General features: G+C 41.0%; 1 protein-coding gene across 6 annotated transcripts in view; it reads left to right on the plus strand.

The window, feature by feature from the left end:
• The window catches only part of MAP7 (microtubule associated protein 7), a 297,916-nt gene that overhangs the window by 63,228 nt on the left and 219,647 nt on the right, over positions 1–15,041 (plus strand). For 2 of the 6 annotated variants that reach the window (XM_029596493.1, XM_029596497.1), the window contains exon 1: positions 14,106–14,891. The exons of 1 other annotated variant lie outside the window; for it this stretch is intronic. In XM_029596493.1, the coding sequence (XP_029452353.1) occupies positions 14,759–14,891 (133 nt within the window). In that variant the 5' untranslated portion in view covers positions 14,106–14,758. Of the gene's footprint in view, positions 1–14,104; positions 14,892–15,041 lie in introns of those variants that run through there. 3 more of the 6 variants (XM_029596494.1, XM_029596496.1, XM_029596495.1) reach the window with 2 other exon arrangements.

Below are 15,041 nucleotides of genomic sequence, written 5' to 3' on the forward strand. Positions count from 1 at the left end.
GCCAAGCAGATGGCATTGGTAGTGGTGGCAAGAAGGTTTTTGTGGTTCAGACGTTGGGTGGTACATAAATTGCCATGCTGGGTCAGACCAAGGGTCCATCAAGCCCAGCATCCTGTTTCCAACAGAGGCCAAACCATGCCACAAGAACTGGCAATTACCCAAACACTAAGAAGATCCCATGCTACTGATGCAATTAATAGCAGTGGCTATTCCCTAAGTAAACTTGATTAATAGCAGTTAATGGACTTCTCTTCCAAAAACTCATCCAAACCTTTTTTGAACCCAGCTACACTAACTGCACTAACCACATCCTCTGGCAACAAATTCCAGAGCTTAATTGTGCGTTGAGTGAAAAAGAATTTTCTCTGATTAGTCTTAAATGTGCTTCTTGCTAACTTCATGGAATGTCCCCTAGTCCTTCTATTTGAAAGTGTAAATAACCGAGTCACATCTACTCGTTCGACCTCTCATGATCTTAAACATCTCTATCATATCCCCCTTCAGCCTTCTCTTCTCCAAGCTGAACAGCCCTAACCTCTTCAGCCTTTCCTCATAGGGGAGCTGTTCCATCCCCTTTATCATTTTGGTTGCCCTTCTCTGTACCTTCTCCATCGCAACTATATCTTTTTTGAGATGCGGCGACCAGAGTTGTACACAGTATTCAAGGTGCGGTCTCACCCTGGAGCGATATAGAGGCATTATGACATTTTCCGTTTTATTCACCATTCCCTTCCTAATAATTCCTAACATTCTGTTTGCTTTTTTGACTGCTGCAGCACACTGAGCCGACGGTTGTAAAGTATTATCCACTATGATGCCTAGATTTTTTTTCCTGGGTGGTAGCTCCTAATATGGAACCTAACATCGTGTAACCACAGCAAGAGTTATTTTTCCCTATATGCAACACTTTGCACTTGTTCACATTAAATTTCATCTGCCATTTGGATGCCCAATCTTCCAGTCTAGGATACCTTCAATGTAGCAAAGTATTTTGGTTCAGTCTGTAAAAACATAATCTAAAGAGCTACTGGTCATCTTATAGTAAAAGTAATGTAAAATTGGACACCTTGGTAGGTACATCAACTTTTGATATTTGTCTTATTCTAAAAATTTCAGTTAAAATTATTACATGTGGGTGTGACTGGACTGATAAAACATTCAGTAAAATATTATATAACAATTTTTAATATGAAAATCAATGTATTCACCACAGTTATGTTAAATTTCACTTCAAAATTTGTTGCTAATTGAAATTTCATATCTGTACATACATTCAAAAAAATGCCTGATTCTTGTGCTTCAGTAGTCTATTGAAAAATCTTACAGATATTTACTTTAGTTTATGAATAACAGCTGGATTTTATATCTCTCTATTAAAGACATGTTAGTTATTCTCTAAAGATTATCATATTCACAGACATGGGTAACATCATCCTGATGGCACTGATGTGGACATTATATAGAGACATCCCTTCCTTGTTGTTCATTCCTAGAATTAAGAGATGGCAGTCCTCATATCTACCTAGATGATGAGTGTTACATAGTAAAATAGTTAATGATGGCAGAAAAGACCAAAATGGCCATGTAGTCTGCCCAGCAGTGACCTGTCCACTCCAGGCAAATGTGCATACAAGTTCTCCTATGGAACCTGACATCCACTGCCTAGCCCCCCCCCCCCCCCCCCCAACCACCACCACCTATCTCTCACTCAGCCTTTCATGTTGTGCCACTGACCCTTTTTTTTTGAGGGGGGATGTGTTGTAATAGCCGCTCTGTGAAGGACAATTTGGTTCTTCATTACCATTCAGAGATCTTCTATCCTATGTTCGCGTTTGTCCCCCACCATCTTCTCTGGGAGGGCATTTCAGGCATCCACCACTCTTTGCATGAAAATATTTTCTGATCATCCTGAAATTACCTCCTTGAAACTTCATACCATGTTCTCGAGTTCTAGAACTTCTTTTCCATTGAAAAAGGGTTGCTTTTTGTGCATTAATGTCTTTCAGGTATTTAAGTATCTGTATCATATTCCCGCAACCCTTCAAATTTAATTAATTACAACCCCCCCAGAAACTTGCTGAAAGTCCCTGGTGGTCCAGCGGGGGTCCCGGGAGCAATCTCCCACTCTCGGGCCATTGGCTGCCAGTAATCAACCGTACCTTTCGCTCTGCTATCTGAGATTTAAAATCTTCCTTTAGATTTAATAAAACTATTTTTGTTTAAACACTGTACCATATTGGATTGGGACACTGTGTTCACTCTTTGCACCATTTCCAATTTTACAATTGATATTTATGGTACTGCTGCTGTTGACCACCTCCTTGATGATGTGCTGAAGCTGAACTTCCAAGGCAAGTCTTGCCTCACAAATCTGCTTCACTTTTTTGAAGGAGTTAATAAACATGTGGATAAAGGTGAACCGGTAGATATAGTATACTTGGATTTTCAGAAGGCGTTTGACAAAGTTCCTCATGAGAGGCTTCTAGGAAAAGTAAAAAGTCATGGGATAGGTGGCGATGTCCTTTCGTGGATTGCAAACTGGCTAAAAGACAGGAAACAGAGAGTAGGATTAAATGGACAATTTTCTCAGTGGAAGGGAGTGGACAGTGGAGTGCCTCAGGGATCTGTATTGGGACCCTTACTTTTCAATATATTTATAAATGATCTGGAAAGAAATACGACGAGTGAGATAATCAAATTTGCAGATGACACAAAATTGTTCAGAGTAGTTAAAGCACAAGCAGATTGTGATAAATTGCAGGAAGACCTTGTGAGGCTGGAAAATTAGGCATCCAAATGGCAGATGAAATTTAATGTGGATAAGTGCAAGGTAATGCATATAGGGAAAAATAACCCATGCTATAATTACACAATGTTAGGTTCCATATTAGGTGCTACAACCCAAGAAAGAGATCTAGGTGTCATAGTGGATAACACATTGAAATCGTCGGTTCAGTGTGCTGCGGCAGTCAAAAAAGCAAACAGAATGTTGGGAATTATTAGAAAGGGAATGGTGAATAAAATGGAAAATGTCATAATGCCTCTGTATCGCTCCATGGTGAGACCGCACCTTGAATACTGTGTACAATTCTGGTCGCCGCATCTCAAAAAAGATATAATTGCGATGGAGAAGGTACAGAGAAGGGCTACCAAAATGATAAGGGGAATGGAACAACTCCCCTATGAAGAAAGACTAAAGAGGTTAGGACTTTTCAGCTTGGAGAAGAGACGACTTCTCCAAGCTGAGATATGATAGAGGTGTTTAAAATCATGAGAGGTCTAGAACGGGTAGATGTGAATCGGTTATTTACTCTTTCGGATAATAGAAGGACTAGGGGACACTCCATGAAGTTAGCATGGGGCACATTTAAAACTAATCGGAGAAAGTTCTTTTTTACTCAACGCACAATTAAACTCTGGAATTTGTTACCAGGGGATGTGGTCAGTGCAGTTAGTATAGCTGTGTTTAAAAAAGGATTGGATAAGTTCTTGGAGGAGAAGTCCATTACCTGCTATTAAGTTCACTTAGAGAATAGCCACTGCCATTAGCAATGGTTACATGGAATAGACTTAGTTTTTGGGTACTTGCCAGGTTCCTATGACCTGGATTGGCCACTGTTGGAAACAGGATGCTGGGCTTGATGGACCCTTGGTCTGACCCAGTATGGCATTTTCTTATGTTCTTATGTTCTTAAGTTATTTATTCTTTGATTTTACATGCCAATCTCACATGCAGTGCCATTTTGGCAAGTTATGGCAAGAAATATCAAAGCAAAAGCTCTCTGGGCAGGCAACTTGAGGTGAACAGTGTGCCCTGGTGCTGTGCATCCGACATTGGTTTCCTTGTCAGTTATAGGTGCCCCCTCCCCACCAGAGAGTTTATGCTTTATTAAGCTAGCTGTAGGTGTTCATCCCAGAGAGTGTATGCTTTGATTTTTCTTGCCATTTTTTTTTTACCAAAATGGCCTTGGATGCAAGAATTTGCTCTCTGGGAATGAGCAAATTGAGCTAGCTGAACAAAGCGTAAACTCCGTGGGATGGGCATCTACAGCCAAAGTTGGAATGCACAGCACCAGTGTACTGTTCAACTGTAGATGCCCGCCCCGAGAGCTTATACCGTAAATTAAACTCTGCTTGGTCTGTCTGAGGTGGAATAAATTCACATTTCTGGTGGCCGCAGTTGTTCTATTGCTTTGCTCAGTATAGTAGAAGCAACTAGTATAACATGGCCACCAGAAATGTGAGTTTACTCCACCTCAGACCCAGGAGTTAAATTTCCATTGTTAAGAATTTTAAATCACACTTTCTTATTACCTGTGCCCTCTAAGGTTCGGGATGGGTTATATATTAACATGCATATTAAGATATCTACACTTATATGCATCTCCTTGCATTTCTGAGGAATAGCTAATGCCTTCTTTTACATGGGATTTGCATGCTCCTTTGCTAATTTTAGCACTGGTTTTTACTCCTGGTTTAGCATGCATTTTGTTTAGAAGTTAAAACCCCTGTTAATTGCCAGATTTAACTTACTATAGAACAATATGTGCTAAAACAGGAGTAAAATCCTGGGCTAATGTTAACTCACTTTAGTACATTGGCTCTTTTAGTTTGCAGTTCCTTTTTTTGTGGATCATAACCTGCACTACATTTGGTTCTGGAAAAAGTCTAAAGTTGGCTGTTTATTAGCTTTTGGAGCATATATTTAGCTTCATGCTGGAATACTGGCTACTTTTTTGTTGATATCAGGATATGGCTTTCTATGACTGTGTGGGTGGTGGTGGTTTGTGTGTTGCAGGTCCCCTGTTGGACTGTATGGCTTTATCCAGGGGTGCTATGGGTCTTGGGTTCAAATCTGGATGAGAGGGAAGATTAACTTTATGAGCTCCTGGATGGTGGTGGATATTCCCCAGAAGGTGCAAAATGAATCGCAGAGAGACCCAGAAAAAAGTAAATAATACTGGCCAATAGCAGTCACTCCAATCCCTGTCCATTCACTACTGAATAACAGGAGAAAAAATAAAATAGGCAGAGTCCAATTGGTGTTAAGAAGAACAATAATTTAGTTTAAAAAAAAAAAAAAAAAGAATCCAGGCAAGTACTGTGAAAATCGGAAACAGCATCAAAAATATGAATCAGAAAAATCATACTTTGTCCATTTTGTTCCTCCTAGCTGGTCTTCTTCCTCTGCACCATCACCATCCATACTTAACAGCCCCCTCCCCTTGAAGGGTAAGTAGCTGGAATGCAACACCAGCATCCACTGGACAAAAAGATGGAAAAATCCCCAAGTTCAAAAATACAGTTTTCAAAATCCAAATAGATTTTCACCCAGCCAGCTCCAGCAACTTTTACCAGACTGGAGGAATTTGTACTTCCTCTCACTCTTGTTCTTACAGCTTGGGCAAAAAGGTCAATGGCCTAGCCCTTCTGGAGACTTCCTTCCTTCCAGTCTGGTCAAAATCCACAAAATCTCTTAAGAGTAAATTCTCCTCTCTTCCTTCTGATCACCAAGTGTCAGGAATGAGGCTCTGACCATAAGCAAACCTACTCCTTGCACTGTATCTTCTCACTAACCTACTCCTTGCACTGTATCTTCTCACTCTCCAGTCACCTTTCCACTCATCTCTGAGCATGCTCCATGGGATATATGTACACCCCAGAAGTCTTCCACAAAATAGTGTGGTTAAAGCTAGGGAAGGATTTCAAAAAGACAAAAAAAAATCCCTTCCACTGCCCATGATGGAAAAACTGGGGAAATTATTAGTAACAGGCAAAACCGGGTCACATGTGGTTTGTATTTGTTCTGTAATTGTTAGATTTTATATATATATATATATATATATATATATATATATATATATATATATATATATATATATATAATCTAGCATGTATCTCACTTTGGTAGCCTTTTGATTTGAAGGGGAGTAATTAAACTAAATCACCCCTCCAAGTGTTATTTTTCCATTGCATCAGGAGTTGCTGAAAAGGAGCTCTCCCTCTTGTGGACCAGGGTGGTTGGGCCTGTGCCATTCCAGGAGAGAAGACAGGGATTTTCCTTTTTCCGCAGATAAGCAGGCTGAATTAGCCATGCTTTTTGGGAGCGCCCCCTGGCGGCTCGCAGCGGGAACTTCTAGCAGCAGTAAAGCTTTGCTGCTGCTTGCTTGCGCAGCGCCTTTCCACGCGGTCAACGGTCTCCTCACAGTTTTCATCTTTGCTGCACAGCAATCAGGTGTGGGTTCTCCTCCTCCTAGGAATCTCCTCTTTTCTATCTCTCTCTTTACTACCGTGAACCTCCAACAGCACAGTACTAGCATGGCTCCGAAAGCCCCTGGTTTTAAATTTTGCCAGTGCGGCAAAATGTTGTCCATGACAAACGGACACAACTATTGTTATTTTTGCCTCTGTCCCAACCATGACATGACACTCTGTTGGGGTTGTGGGAGGATGTCCCCCAGGGCTCAGCGGCAAAGGGCCATGAAGATCACCTGTCTGAAGGATGGGGACCACGCTGCATCGGGGTCTTATGCCCCGCAGAGATCTGCTCACTCTTCTCCGGATAGGGAGCCCAAATGGACCAAGGAAGCAAAAAGGGCCTCCTCCCTACAACCCTCCCCCAAAATAAACTCAGAGGGTAGAGGTAAGGCCATGGAGCACCCACACAGACGGCCTCAAAATGAACCGACAACTGACTCGACCTGGACCTCGGGTGCATTGGCGCCGCAAGTAGGGGGCGCGCCGGACACAACTCGAGAAGCGGAGCATCGTACGTTGGCTGATGCACATCTCTGCTCGATGCATTCTCCGCCAAAAAAAAACCAGTGTAAGCAAAGACTAAAAGTATAGCTTCCATGACACTACCCGCTAATCCGTGCTCCAAAACCTTGGGCTGGGGACTTCCAGAAAGCATGGCTAATTCTGAATTAGCCTGCAGAAAAAAAGCAAGTTTGCTTATCGTAAATGGTGATTTCTGTAGATAGAAGAATGAATTGGCCATGGGTCCCCTCCCATCCTCCCTGGACAGTCTATACTTTTTCATGTTCTCTCGCCCTGCTCTCCTGCTACTCTTCTTCTATGCTTTGAGACCAACTGAGAGGAGACCGTTGACCATGCTGGAAGGCACCGCTCAGGCATGCAGTAGCAAACCTTTACTGCTGCTAGGAGAAGTTCCTGCTGCAAGCCGCCAGGGGGCGCTCCCAGAAAGCATGGCTAATTCATCCTTCTATCTATGGAAAACACCGTTTACGGTAAGCAAACTTGCTTTTTTTAGTTATTTTCCTGGAGGATATTGTCTCATCCTAGATCTAAAGGCTTTGAACAGATATCTCTTGAAAGAGAAGTTAAAAAGGTGTTTTTCCGGAGTACCATTATTCACCTCCATAAACAAATGACTGGCTATGTTCTCTGGTCTGACTCCAGAGGGGCACATCAAAGATGTAGACACAACTGTGTTGGTTGCCCATCTAAGCTCAACCTCTGAGATTTGTAAGGCTGCTACATGGACTATTGTTCTCCTGTTTATCTCGTCTCATTATTTGGACACAGACTTCCGGCATGATAGTAATTCTGGTCAGGGTTTCATTGAGGGATAAACTTCAATGCCATTCCCCTACTCAAGGACTATTTTATTCTTTCTAGTTGTTGACTGCCCATTGTTGTCCCTTCCTTAGTTATGGATTCCCATTTGTATGGCTGATTCATCCTGCTTGTTTGTGGAGAAAACAAACAGGCCGATACAGTAAAAGTCGAGGGAGAGCGGGCGAGCGCATAGGCTACTCTCCTGTGCGCGTGATTTAGTATTCAAATGAGGGCCCGCGATAAAAAGAGGGGCTAGGGACACTAGTGCGTCCCTAGCCCCTCTTTTTTACAGGAGCGGCGGCTGTCAGCAAGTTTGACAGCCGACGCTCAATTTTGCCAGCATTATTTCTCAAACCCGCTGACAGCCATGGGTTCGGAAACTGGACGCCAGCAAAATTGAGCGTCCGGTTTTCAACCCGCGAGCTGCGGGCTGATTTAAATTTTTTTTTAAATTTTTTACTTTTGGGGCCTTCGACTTAATATCGCCATGATATTAAGTCAGAGGGTGTACAGAAAAGCAGTTTTTACTGCTTTTCTGTACACTTTCCCGGTGCTGGCAGAAATTAACGCCTACCTTTGGGTAGGCGCCAGATGTTTCTGACCAAAACCACTTACCACATGAGAGGTTTTGTGAGGCCCTAAAACAAGATCTGTACATTGAGAGTTATTTTATTACAGCCCATGTCAAAAGTACAAGGGGACTTATGCTCCTAAATCTGCTTTGAAATGTAGTGGGTGAGCATAGAACCCTGTATGGCATGCACGCATGTTTACAACTTAGCAGATGTAAATGGTGCGCGTGCTTGTGTGTGTGTAGATTTACATGCATACGTTTCGAAGTCAAAAGTGTGAATGTAAATGGTTTCCCCGCCCCTACTCCACCCGTCAGAATGCTGCCTTTTAGTGCATATAAAAGTACACTCAAATTTGCTTTTGTGTGAACTTCTATGCGTACAAGCCACTGCCCCCCTCCCCGCCTCCACCCCAAGCAATTTTCAAATGGTCATTTATGTGCATAAAACGCAGCCCTAAAAACAGTTGACACATCAAAAGTTATCCCAGTTTATAAGTGTGGTTTTTTTTTGTTTTGTTTTGGTTTTTTTAAGCTGGTACTAGTGCAGTGGTAAACTTTTTTTTCAAGTGAAAGAAGTATTTGGGAGTTTTTTTGAAATCTCTTGCCACACCTGTTGTAAATTAATCAAGCTATTACTGTCATGTTAGTCATGTAGCACCTTAGCATATTTTAAGTATGAATACAGCACTGGCATTTTCTAAATATGGGTGTGTGGCTGAATGATGGAATTGAAAATATGACATTAACAAGGTAGATGAAACCATGCATATGCATGCATTTGTAGAGCTCTTCACTTTTTTCATTGTTCGTGTTCTGCTCATTTTCAATAGGGTAAATTTGCAGGTGCAGGTTTAGCTTCATATTAAATTTGAATCTGGTGGTCTACTTTTAACAAAAGTCATTCTGGCCCCCAGAGCTGTAGCATTCCTATGGCCAATATGGCCTCGGCCGTAGGCACCGCTATCCAAAGGGTGCCGTAGTGCCACCACTGCAGAAGGGAAAATGTTGCCTGCTGCAGCTGATAAAAGCAGTGTGGTCCTACCGGAATTGGCAGTATAACTGGCAAGGGCATAGAAAGAGGAGGAGGGCACTGTACTGTACTGTGCTGTGCTACCCCATGGAAGCAGCAGCATCGCTGGTGGGGGCCTAAGAGGAGGAGGAGCTGCGTGTGCTTCCCCACTGGAAACGGCAGCATTGCCAGCAGGGTCTAGGAAGAGGAGGAGATGCACAGACTGCCCTGCACGAAATAACACACAGACAGAGCAGGGTTGGTCCTCATGGCCCAAAGTAGTAGTCCTGTCTGCTGTGTGGGGGGTGCTGAAGAAAGAGACTTTTGCTGCTGCTTTGAGTGAATGACAGAAAAGGGGGAGGGGGGAGAATGTGTGAGCATGGGGGTGTGAGAGAGAGGATCTGCATAAATATGTGTGTGTAAGAGTTGCCTGTGTGTGTGTGGGAGTGAGTGCATGCCTATGTGAGTAAGACTACACATATATGAAAACGTGTGTGGGTGAGAGTAAAAGAACCCATGTGTGTGTGAGAGCATGCATGTTTTGTATGTGTGCAAGAGTGAGAGCACATGTGTGTGATACAAACACGTGTATGCATGTAGGAGCATGCGTGTATGTGAGCGAGAGCTCGTGCATGTGTGAGTGTGCATGTGTATATGACTATGAGAGAGAGAAGAAAGTCTATGCAATCAGTCCCCTTCCTTTCTGCCTGCTAATCCATGACAATCTCAGTGCATCTGGAAATCAAAAGTTCCTAGGTATGGAGAGTGGGGTATTTTTTAAAATCCTTATTAAATGGTGTTTTATGTCTGTTTTGAAATATTTTATTGGTGTTTGGTAAATTTTTATATGGGTTTTTAATTTTTGGATATTCTGTGCCTTAGCTGTTTTTTAATTATTCTTTTTATTGGTATGGCTTTACTACAATTGATGATTTTTATATTTCTTGATTTTTTAAAATGAGGAATGGTGATATTTCTGTTTTAACATAAGAACATAAGATATGCCATACTGGGTCAGACCAAAGGTCCAACAAGCCCAGTATCCTATTTCCAACAGTGTCCAATCCAAGTCACAAGTACCTGGCAAGTACCCAAACATTAGATAGATCACAAGTTACTATTGCTTATTAATTAACGTCATAGCAGTTTATGGATTTATCTTCTAGGAACTTATCCAAACCTTTTTTAAACTCAGTTATACTAATTGCTGTAACCACATCCTCTGGCAATGAATTTCAGAACTTAACTATGCGCTGAATGAAAAAGAATTTTCTTCGATTTGTTTTAAATGAGCTACTTGCTAACTTCATGGAGTGCCCCCTGGTCCTTGTGTTGTCTGAGAGAGTTGCACTGTATACAGAATTTGGCTTGTTGTAGTTTCCAGTTCAGATTTTATCTGCACATTTCTATTTATATTTTATGATCTCTTTATTCTCTATTTGAGGGTCTATCAGTTTTATGCATGTGTGCCTGACGTGGTATTCCAATAATGTGTAGTTTCTATGTAGGGATCTATATCAGCTTGGCGTGTTCTGTTTTCCTAATAGGGCCTGATGTAATATTTTCAGTGTTGCCGTTTCATAGGTGGGGTTGTTGCTTTTTGAGTGCTGGCAGTTAATGCTATTTTGATATAGAAAGCTTCTGTTCTAGGACCACTGCTTTTTAATATATGTATAGTATAAACATCCTGGAAATGGCAACAATGAGTGAGGTGATCAAATTTGTTGATGACACCAAATTATTCAAAGTTGTTAAATCACAAGAGGATTGTGAAGAATTGCAAGAGGACCTTGCAAAATAGGAAGACTGGGCATGCAAATGAAATTTAATGTGGACAAGTTCAAAGTGATGCACTTAGGGAAGAATAACCCAAATTATAACTACACAATGCAAGGTTCTACATTAGGAATCACCATTCAGGAAAAGAATTTGGCATCATCGTAGATAATACATTGAGATCTTCTGCTCAGTGTGCAGCAGCCAAGAAAGCAAATGGAATGCTAGGAATTATGAGGAAAGGAATGGAGAATATAACAGAGAATATCATAATGTCTCTGTATCGCTCTATAGTGCAACCTCATCTTGAATATTGTGTGCAGTTCTTGCCCCCACATTTCAAAAAAGATATAGCAGAATTAGGAAAGTTACATAGAAGGGCAACTAAAATGATGAAGGGGATGGAACGATTCCCCTATAAGGAAAAGCCAAAGATGATAGGGCTCTTCAGCTTGGAGAAGATGGCTGAGGGGAGATATGATAGAGGTCTATAAAATGGAGTGGAATGAGTAAATCGGTTATTTACTCTTTCAAAGAGTACAAAGACTAGGGGACACATAATGAAATTACTAGGTGATTCATTTATTTATTTTTATTTATTTTATTTTATAACTTTTATATACCGGCATTCGTAAAAAACATCATGTCGGTTTACATGTAACTGAGAAAGGAAATTACAATGATAGATGGAAGAAAGATAAATAGTTAAAAGGTAGGTTAACTTTACTGTGGTGCCAACATGCATCACAGTTAAAACGCGATTATATATGATAATTTTTTTTCTCACCGCATAATTAAGCTCTGGAATTCATTGCCAAAGGATGTGGTGAAAGCTATTAGTGAGGCTGCATTTAACCTGCATTTATTTTATTTTATTTTTTTAACTCTTGTTGCAGTAAGCTAATATGCTAATACATCAAGAGGTTAAAAAAAAATGCACACAAGCACACAGAAAAACAAGAGTATGTGCAGAAAGCATGGGTTATGTGTACAAATCATGTTTTCCATGCATAAAATGATTTATGCACACAAAAATGCTTTCTGCTCAAAAAACATTTTTTATGCACACACATATCGTAATTTATGCATGGAAAACATGCTTTTTGTGCACAAAGCTGGTTTTCTATGCATACAAACCCAATTAGTACCTGGCACTGGAACTCCAGCTTCTGCTGTAGACTAACACCAGTCCTAGAAACTTTACTCCATCTCTGACTAGGAGTTAAGCTTCCAGCACTAAGAAAACAGGAAGGAATCCAGCACACCGCTCTGCATTGGGGCGTAGTACCTACCTAATGCCACCATCAGCATGGAGGTTCCATGCAAGGGTGCTAACTTAAATGCACAATGTTGTGCACACTTTTGTTTTTTGGTACGCAAAACCCCTTACTGCATTGGAAGTAAAGTTTGCACATAAAAAATGTGCACACAACTGAGGGTTAAACCATGTGCTGTGCTGAGTGCACCTTTTTGTATAGGCCCCTTTGTGTCTGTTCAGTGTGCCTATCTCTGGGTGCAATGTCTGTGGAGGGTGTTCTCTATGTCTAGGTGTAGCGACTCAGCATCTCTGTACCTTTGTCTAGCTGTGGTGTGTGTGTGTGTGTGTTTGCCCCTTTCAGCAACTTGAGGAGAAAAGGGACTCTGAGCCACTGGTTAGCAGCATAGCTCAAGCGGTGATTGGTTGGCAAAAGAATTTGACACCAGGCCAAGAATTCAGGATACCTTTTGTGTGTGTGTATATATATATATATATCATACATACACACACCCTTCAACCAACTGCAAGAATGGATAGGGGCCCCTGGCTTGAAATGTTTGCTCACCCCTGCTGTTTGAGTACACAAGTTAGCTTCTGTGAAGTAAAGACACTGTCTAGACTCAGAGGATGTTTTATTTGTATGACTGTGCTACAAAAAGCATTGCTTCTGATTTTTTTGTGGGCTGTATGCAAAGTTCTTATCTGCAATATACTGTATTGTTTTCTGAAACACCATTCTATTTTCTTTTTCTTTTGCATGCTGTGCTTTCCTATATGCATTTGTTTCACAATGTGTGTTTTGTGTTGCTTATAAGCTGTATTTATTTATTTATTTATTTATTTATTTAAATTAATTTATATACCGGAGGTTCCTGTATAATATACATATCACCCCGGTTCACAAAGAACAGTAACTATCGCTACAAATAGCGGTTTACATAGAACAGAATAAAAGAAGTTTTACATTGAACAAAAACAAAGTAATAAGTTTTACATTGAAGTCAGCATGTGTAAATTTCTGATTAACAAAGGAAGATTACCTTTTCAGTAAAGCTTAGCCAGCAATTATAAATACAGTTTTAGAAATAACCAATAGTTCTGTGAATCCCTTTTTGAAAGAAAATCACATTCTCTGTGAAATATAAATTAATTCCATTTAGAGTAGATATTTGCTGCTCCTCTCATCCCTTCTTTCTTAATGGATGAAAAAACTGGGAGGCTCATTAATCTGTAACCTGTAAAGGAGTTAAATGTTAACTTTTGTGTCTGGCTCTTGAATGTATGCTTTTGTTTTCACTCCCTCTTATAATTTGTGCGGTACTTTTATTAGATTGTGGTAGAATGTGACGTGAGAGTGAATATAGACATTGCAGAAAGAAAGTCTTAATGGATCTGCTCGATGGAGAGAGATGCAGATCTGCAATTCTGTTCTACACTAACACTGTGCAAACTCAGAATGACACTTCCTGGGGACGAGGGGAAGGTTGTAAACACTCTGAAACCACAGAAACCCAAAACTTGTTCATAAAAGCTATGCCTGTTTAAATAAAGAGGGAGGAGTCCCGGCAGTGACACTCGTCTAATAAATGTAAAAATCTTTCCTGGGTAGGATTGACTGAGCAATCTTGCTTTTCCCGTGGAAACCAGTTGATGATTTGTTAATGGTTGCTTCTTGTAAAACTGGAAATGCAGTAATGTATTTGAAAATCCCATATATTATGGCTAATCTCTAGAGATTCCCGGTTTGCCTTGCCTATGCAAAACATTTAGCAAATTACGTAAACTAATTTTCATTTTCAAATAATTGTTTGACATTTCCCAGCATTCTTGGGTGTGGATGCTTTTTTTTTTTTTTCCCCCATCAGTGTATCTCAAAATCAGAAACTGGTAGGCTTATTGCAGACTGAGCAGCTGGCGCATCACACCTAGCGTTGTTTTGATTTCCCTCCACCTAACTCGTATCTGCCTGTCCAAGCACTGCTTCCGTCTCCGTCTCCTGTCGCCCTGAGAAGGAGGGAAGGCACAGCCCATTTTGATGAGGTAGATTCAGCTTCTTACGCTGTAGCCCTTTTGCCAAGCACTCGGGTGGAAGCGGTCCGTCAGGCTGCTGGTTTCATCCGAGCAGGCGATATGCCTTGATAAGGATATGCTTCTGTTGTCAGGGCAACTGTGAACGGTGGAGTATCGTATTTTTCTCCTCTTGCGCTGCATGCTGAATATTTTAGTGTGTGCGGTAGTGAGAAGAAGATTGGAAAAAAAAAAAAAAAGGTGCTGCATCAGGAAGGACAAGAAGCTGTACACCGGGATCTAACTGAGCAGATGCATCTCTAGACCAATGTGCCTTTTACTAGGATTTTCTTGAAGGAGGTGGGACCTGCAGGCCCTAAGCTGCCAAGTGGATGCTGGAATTCGACTGTTTGCACGCTGTTCTACCAAAAGGGATCTATTACAAAATGCAGAAATGAGAAACCAGCTTTGATGTTAGCCGTTTCACAGGAGGCGATGATTAATATATGTATATATAGAGAGATATATTTTAGTACAAAAAATAGCAAGCAACATGCCTGGATCGGCCACCACTATCCGACAGGAAAGATTTAAGAAGACAGGTGGAAGGCCAAATCCTCTTGGTTTATTCACTATTAATGAGGAAGATGAGCAACAAAAGAATGGAAATCCCAGAAGGCTTAAAGGTATGCATTGTTTGTTAGTGCTGTGTGTAGTGTACTGCACTGCATACAGTGTGCTAGTTATCCTATATGCCATAGAGTAGCTCTGACCTTTTTAAATGTTAGCTTATTATTTAGATTCTAACAGTATGAATCTGCATCTGTTTGTGGTGA

This window comes from Rhinatrema bivittatum, chromosome 3 (genome assembly GCF_901001135.1).
Source record: "Rhinatrema bivittatum chromosome 3, aRhiBiv1.1, whole genome shotgun sequence".
NCBI classification, from domain to species: domain Eukaryota; kingdom Metazoa; phylum Chordata; class Amphibia; order Gymnophiona; family Rhinatrematidae; genus Rhinatrema; species Rhinatrema bivittatum.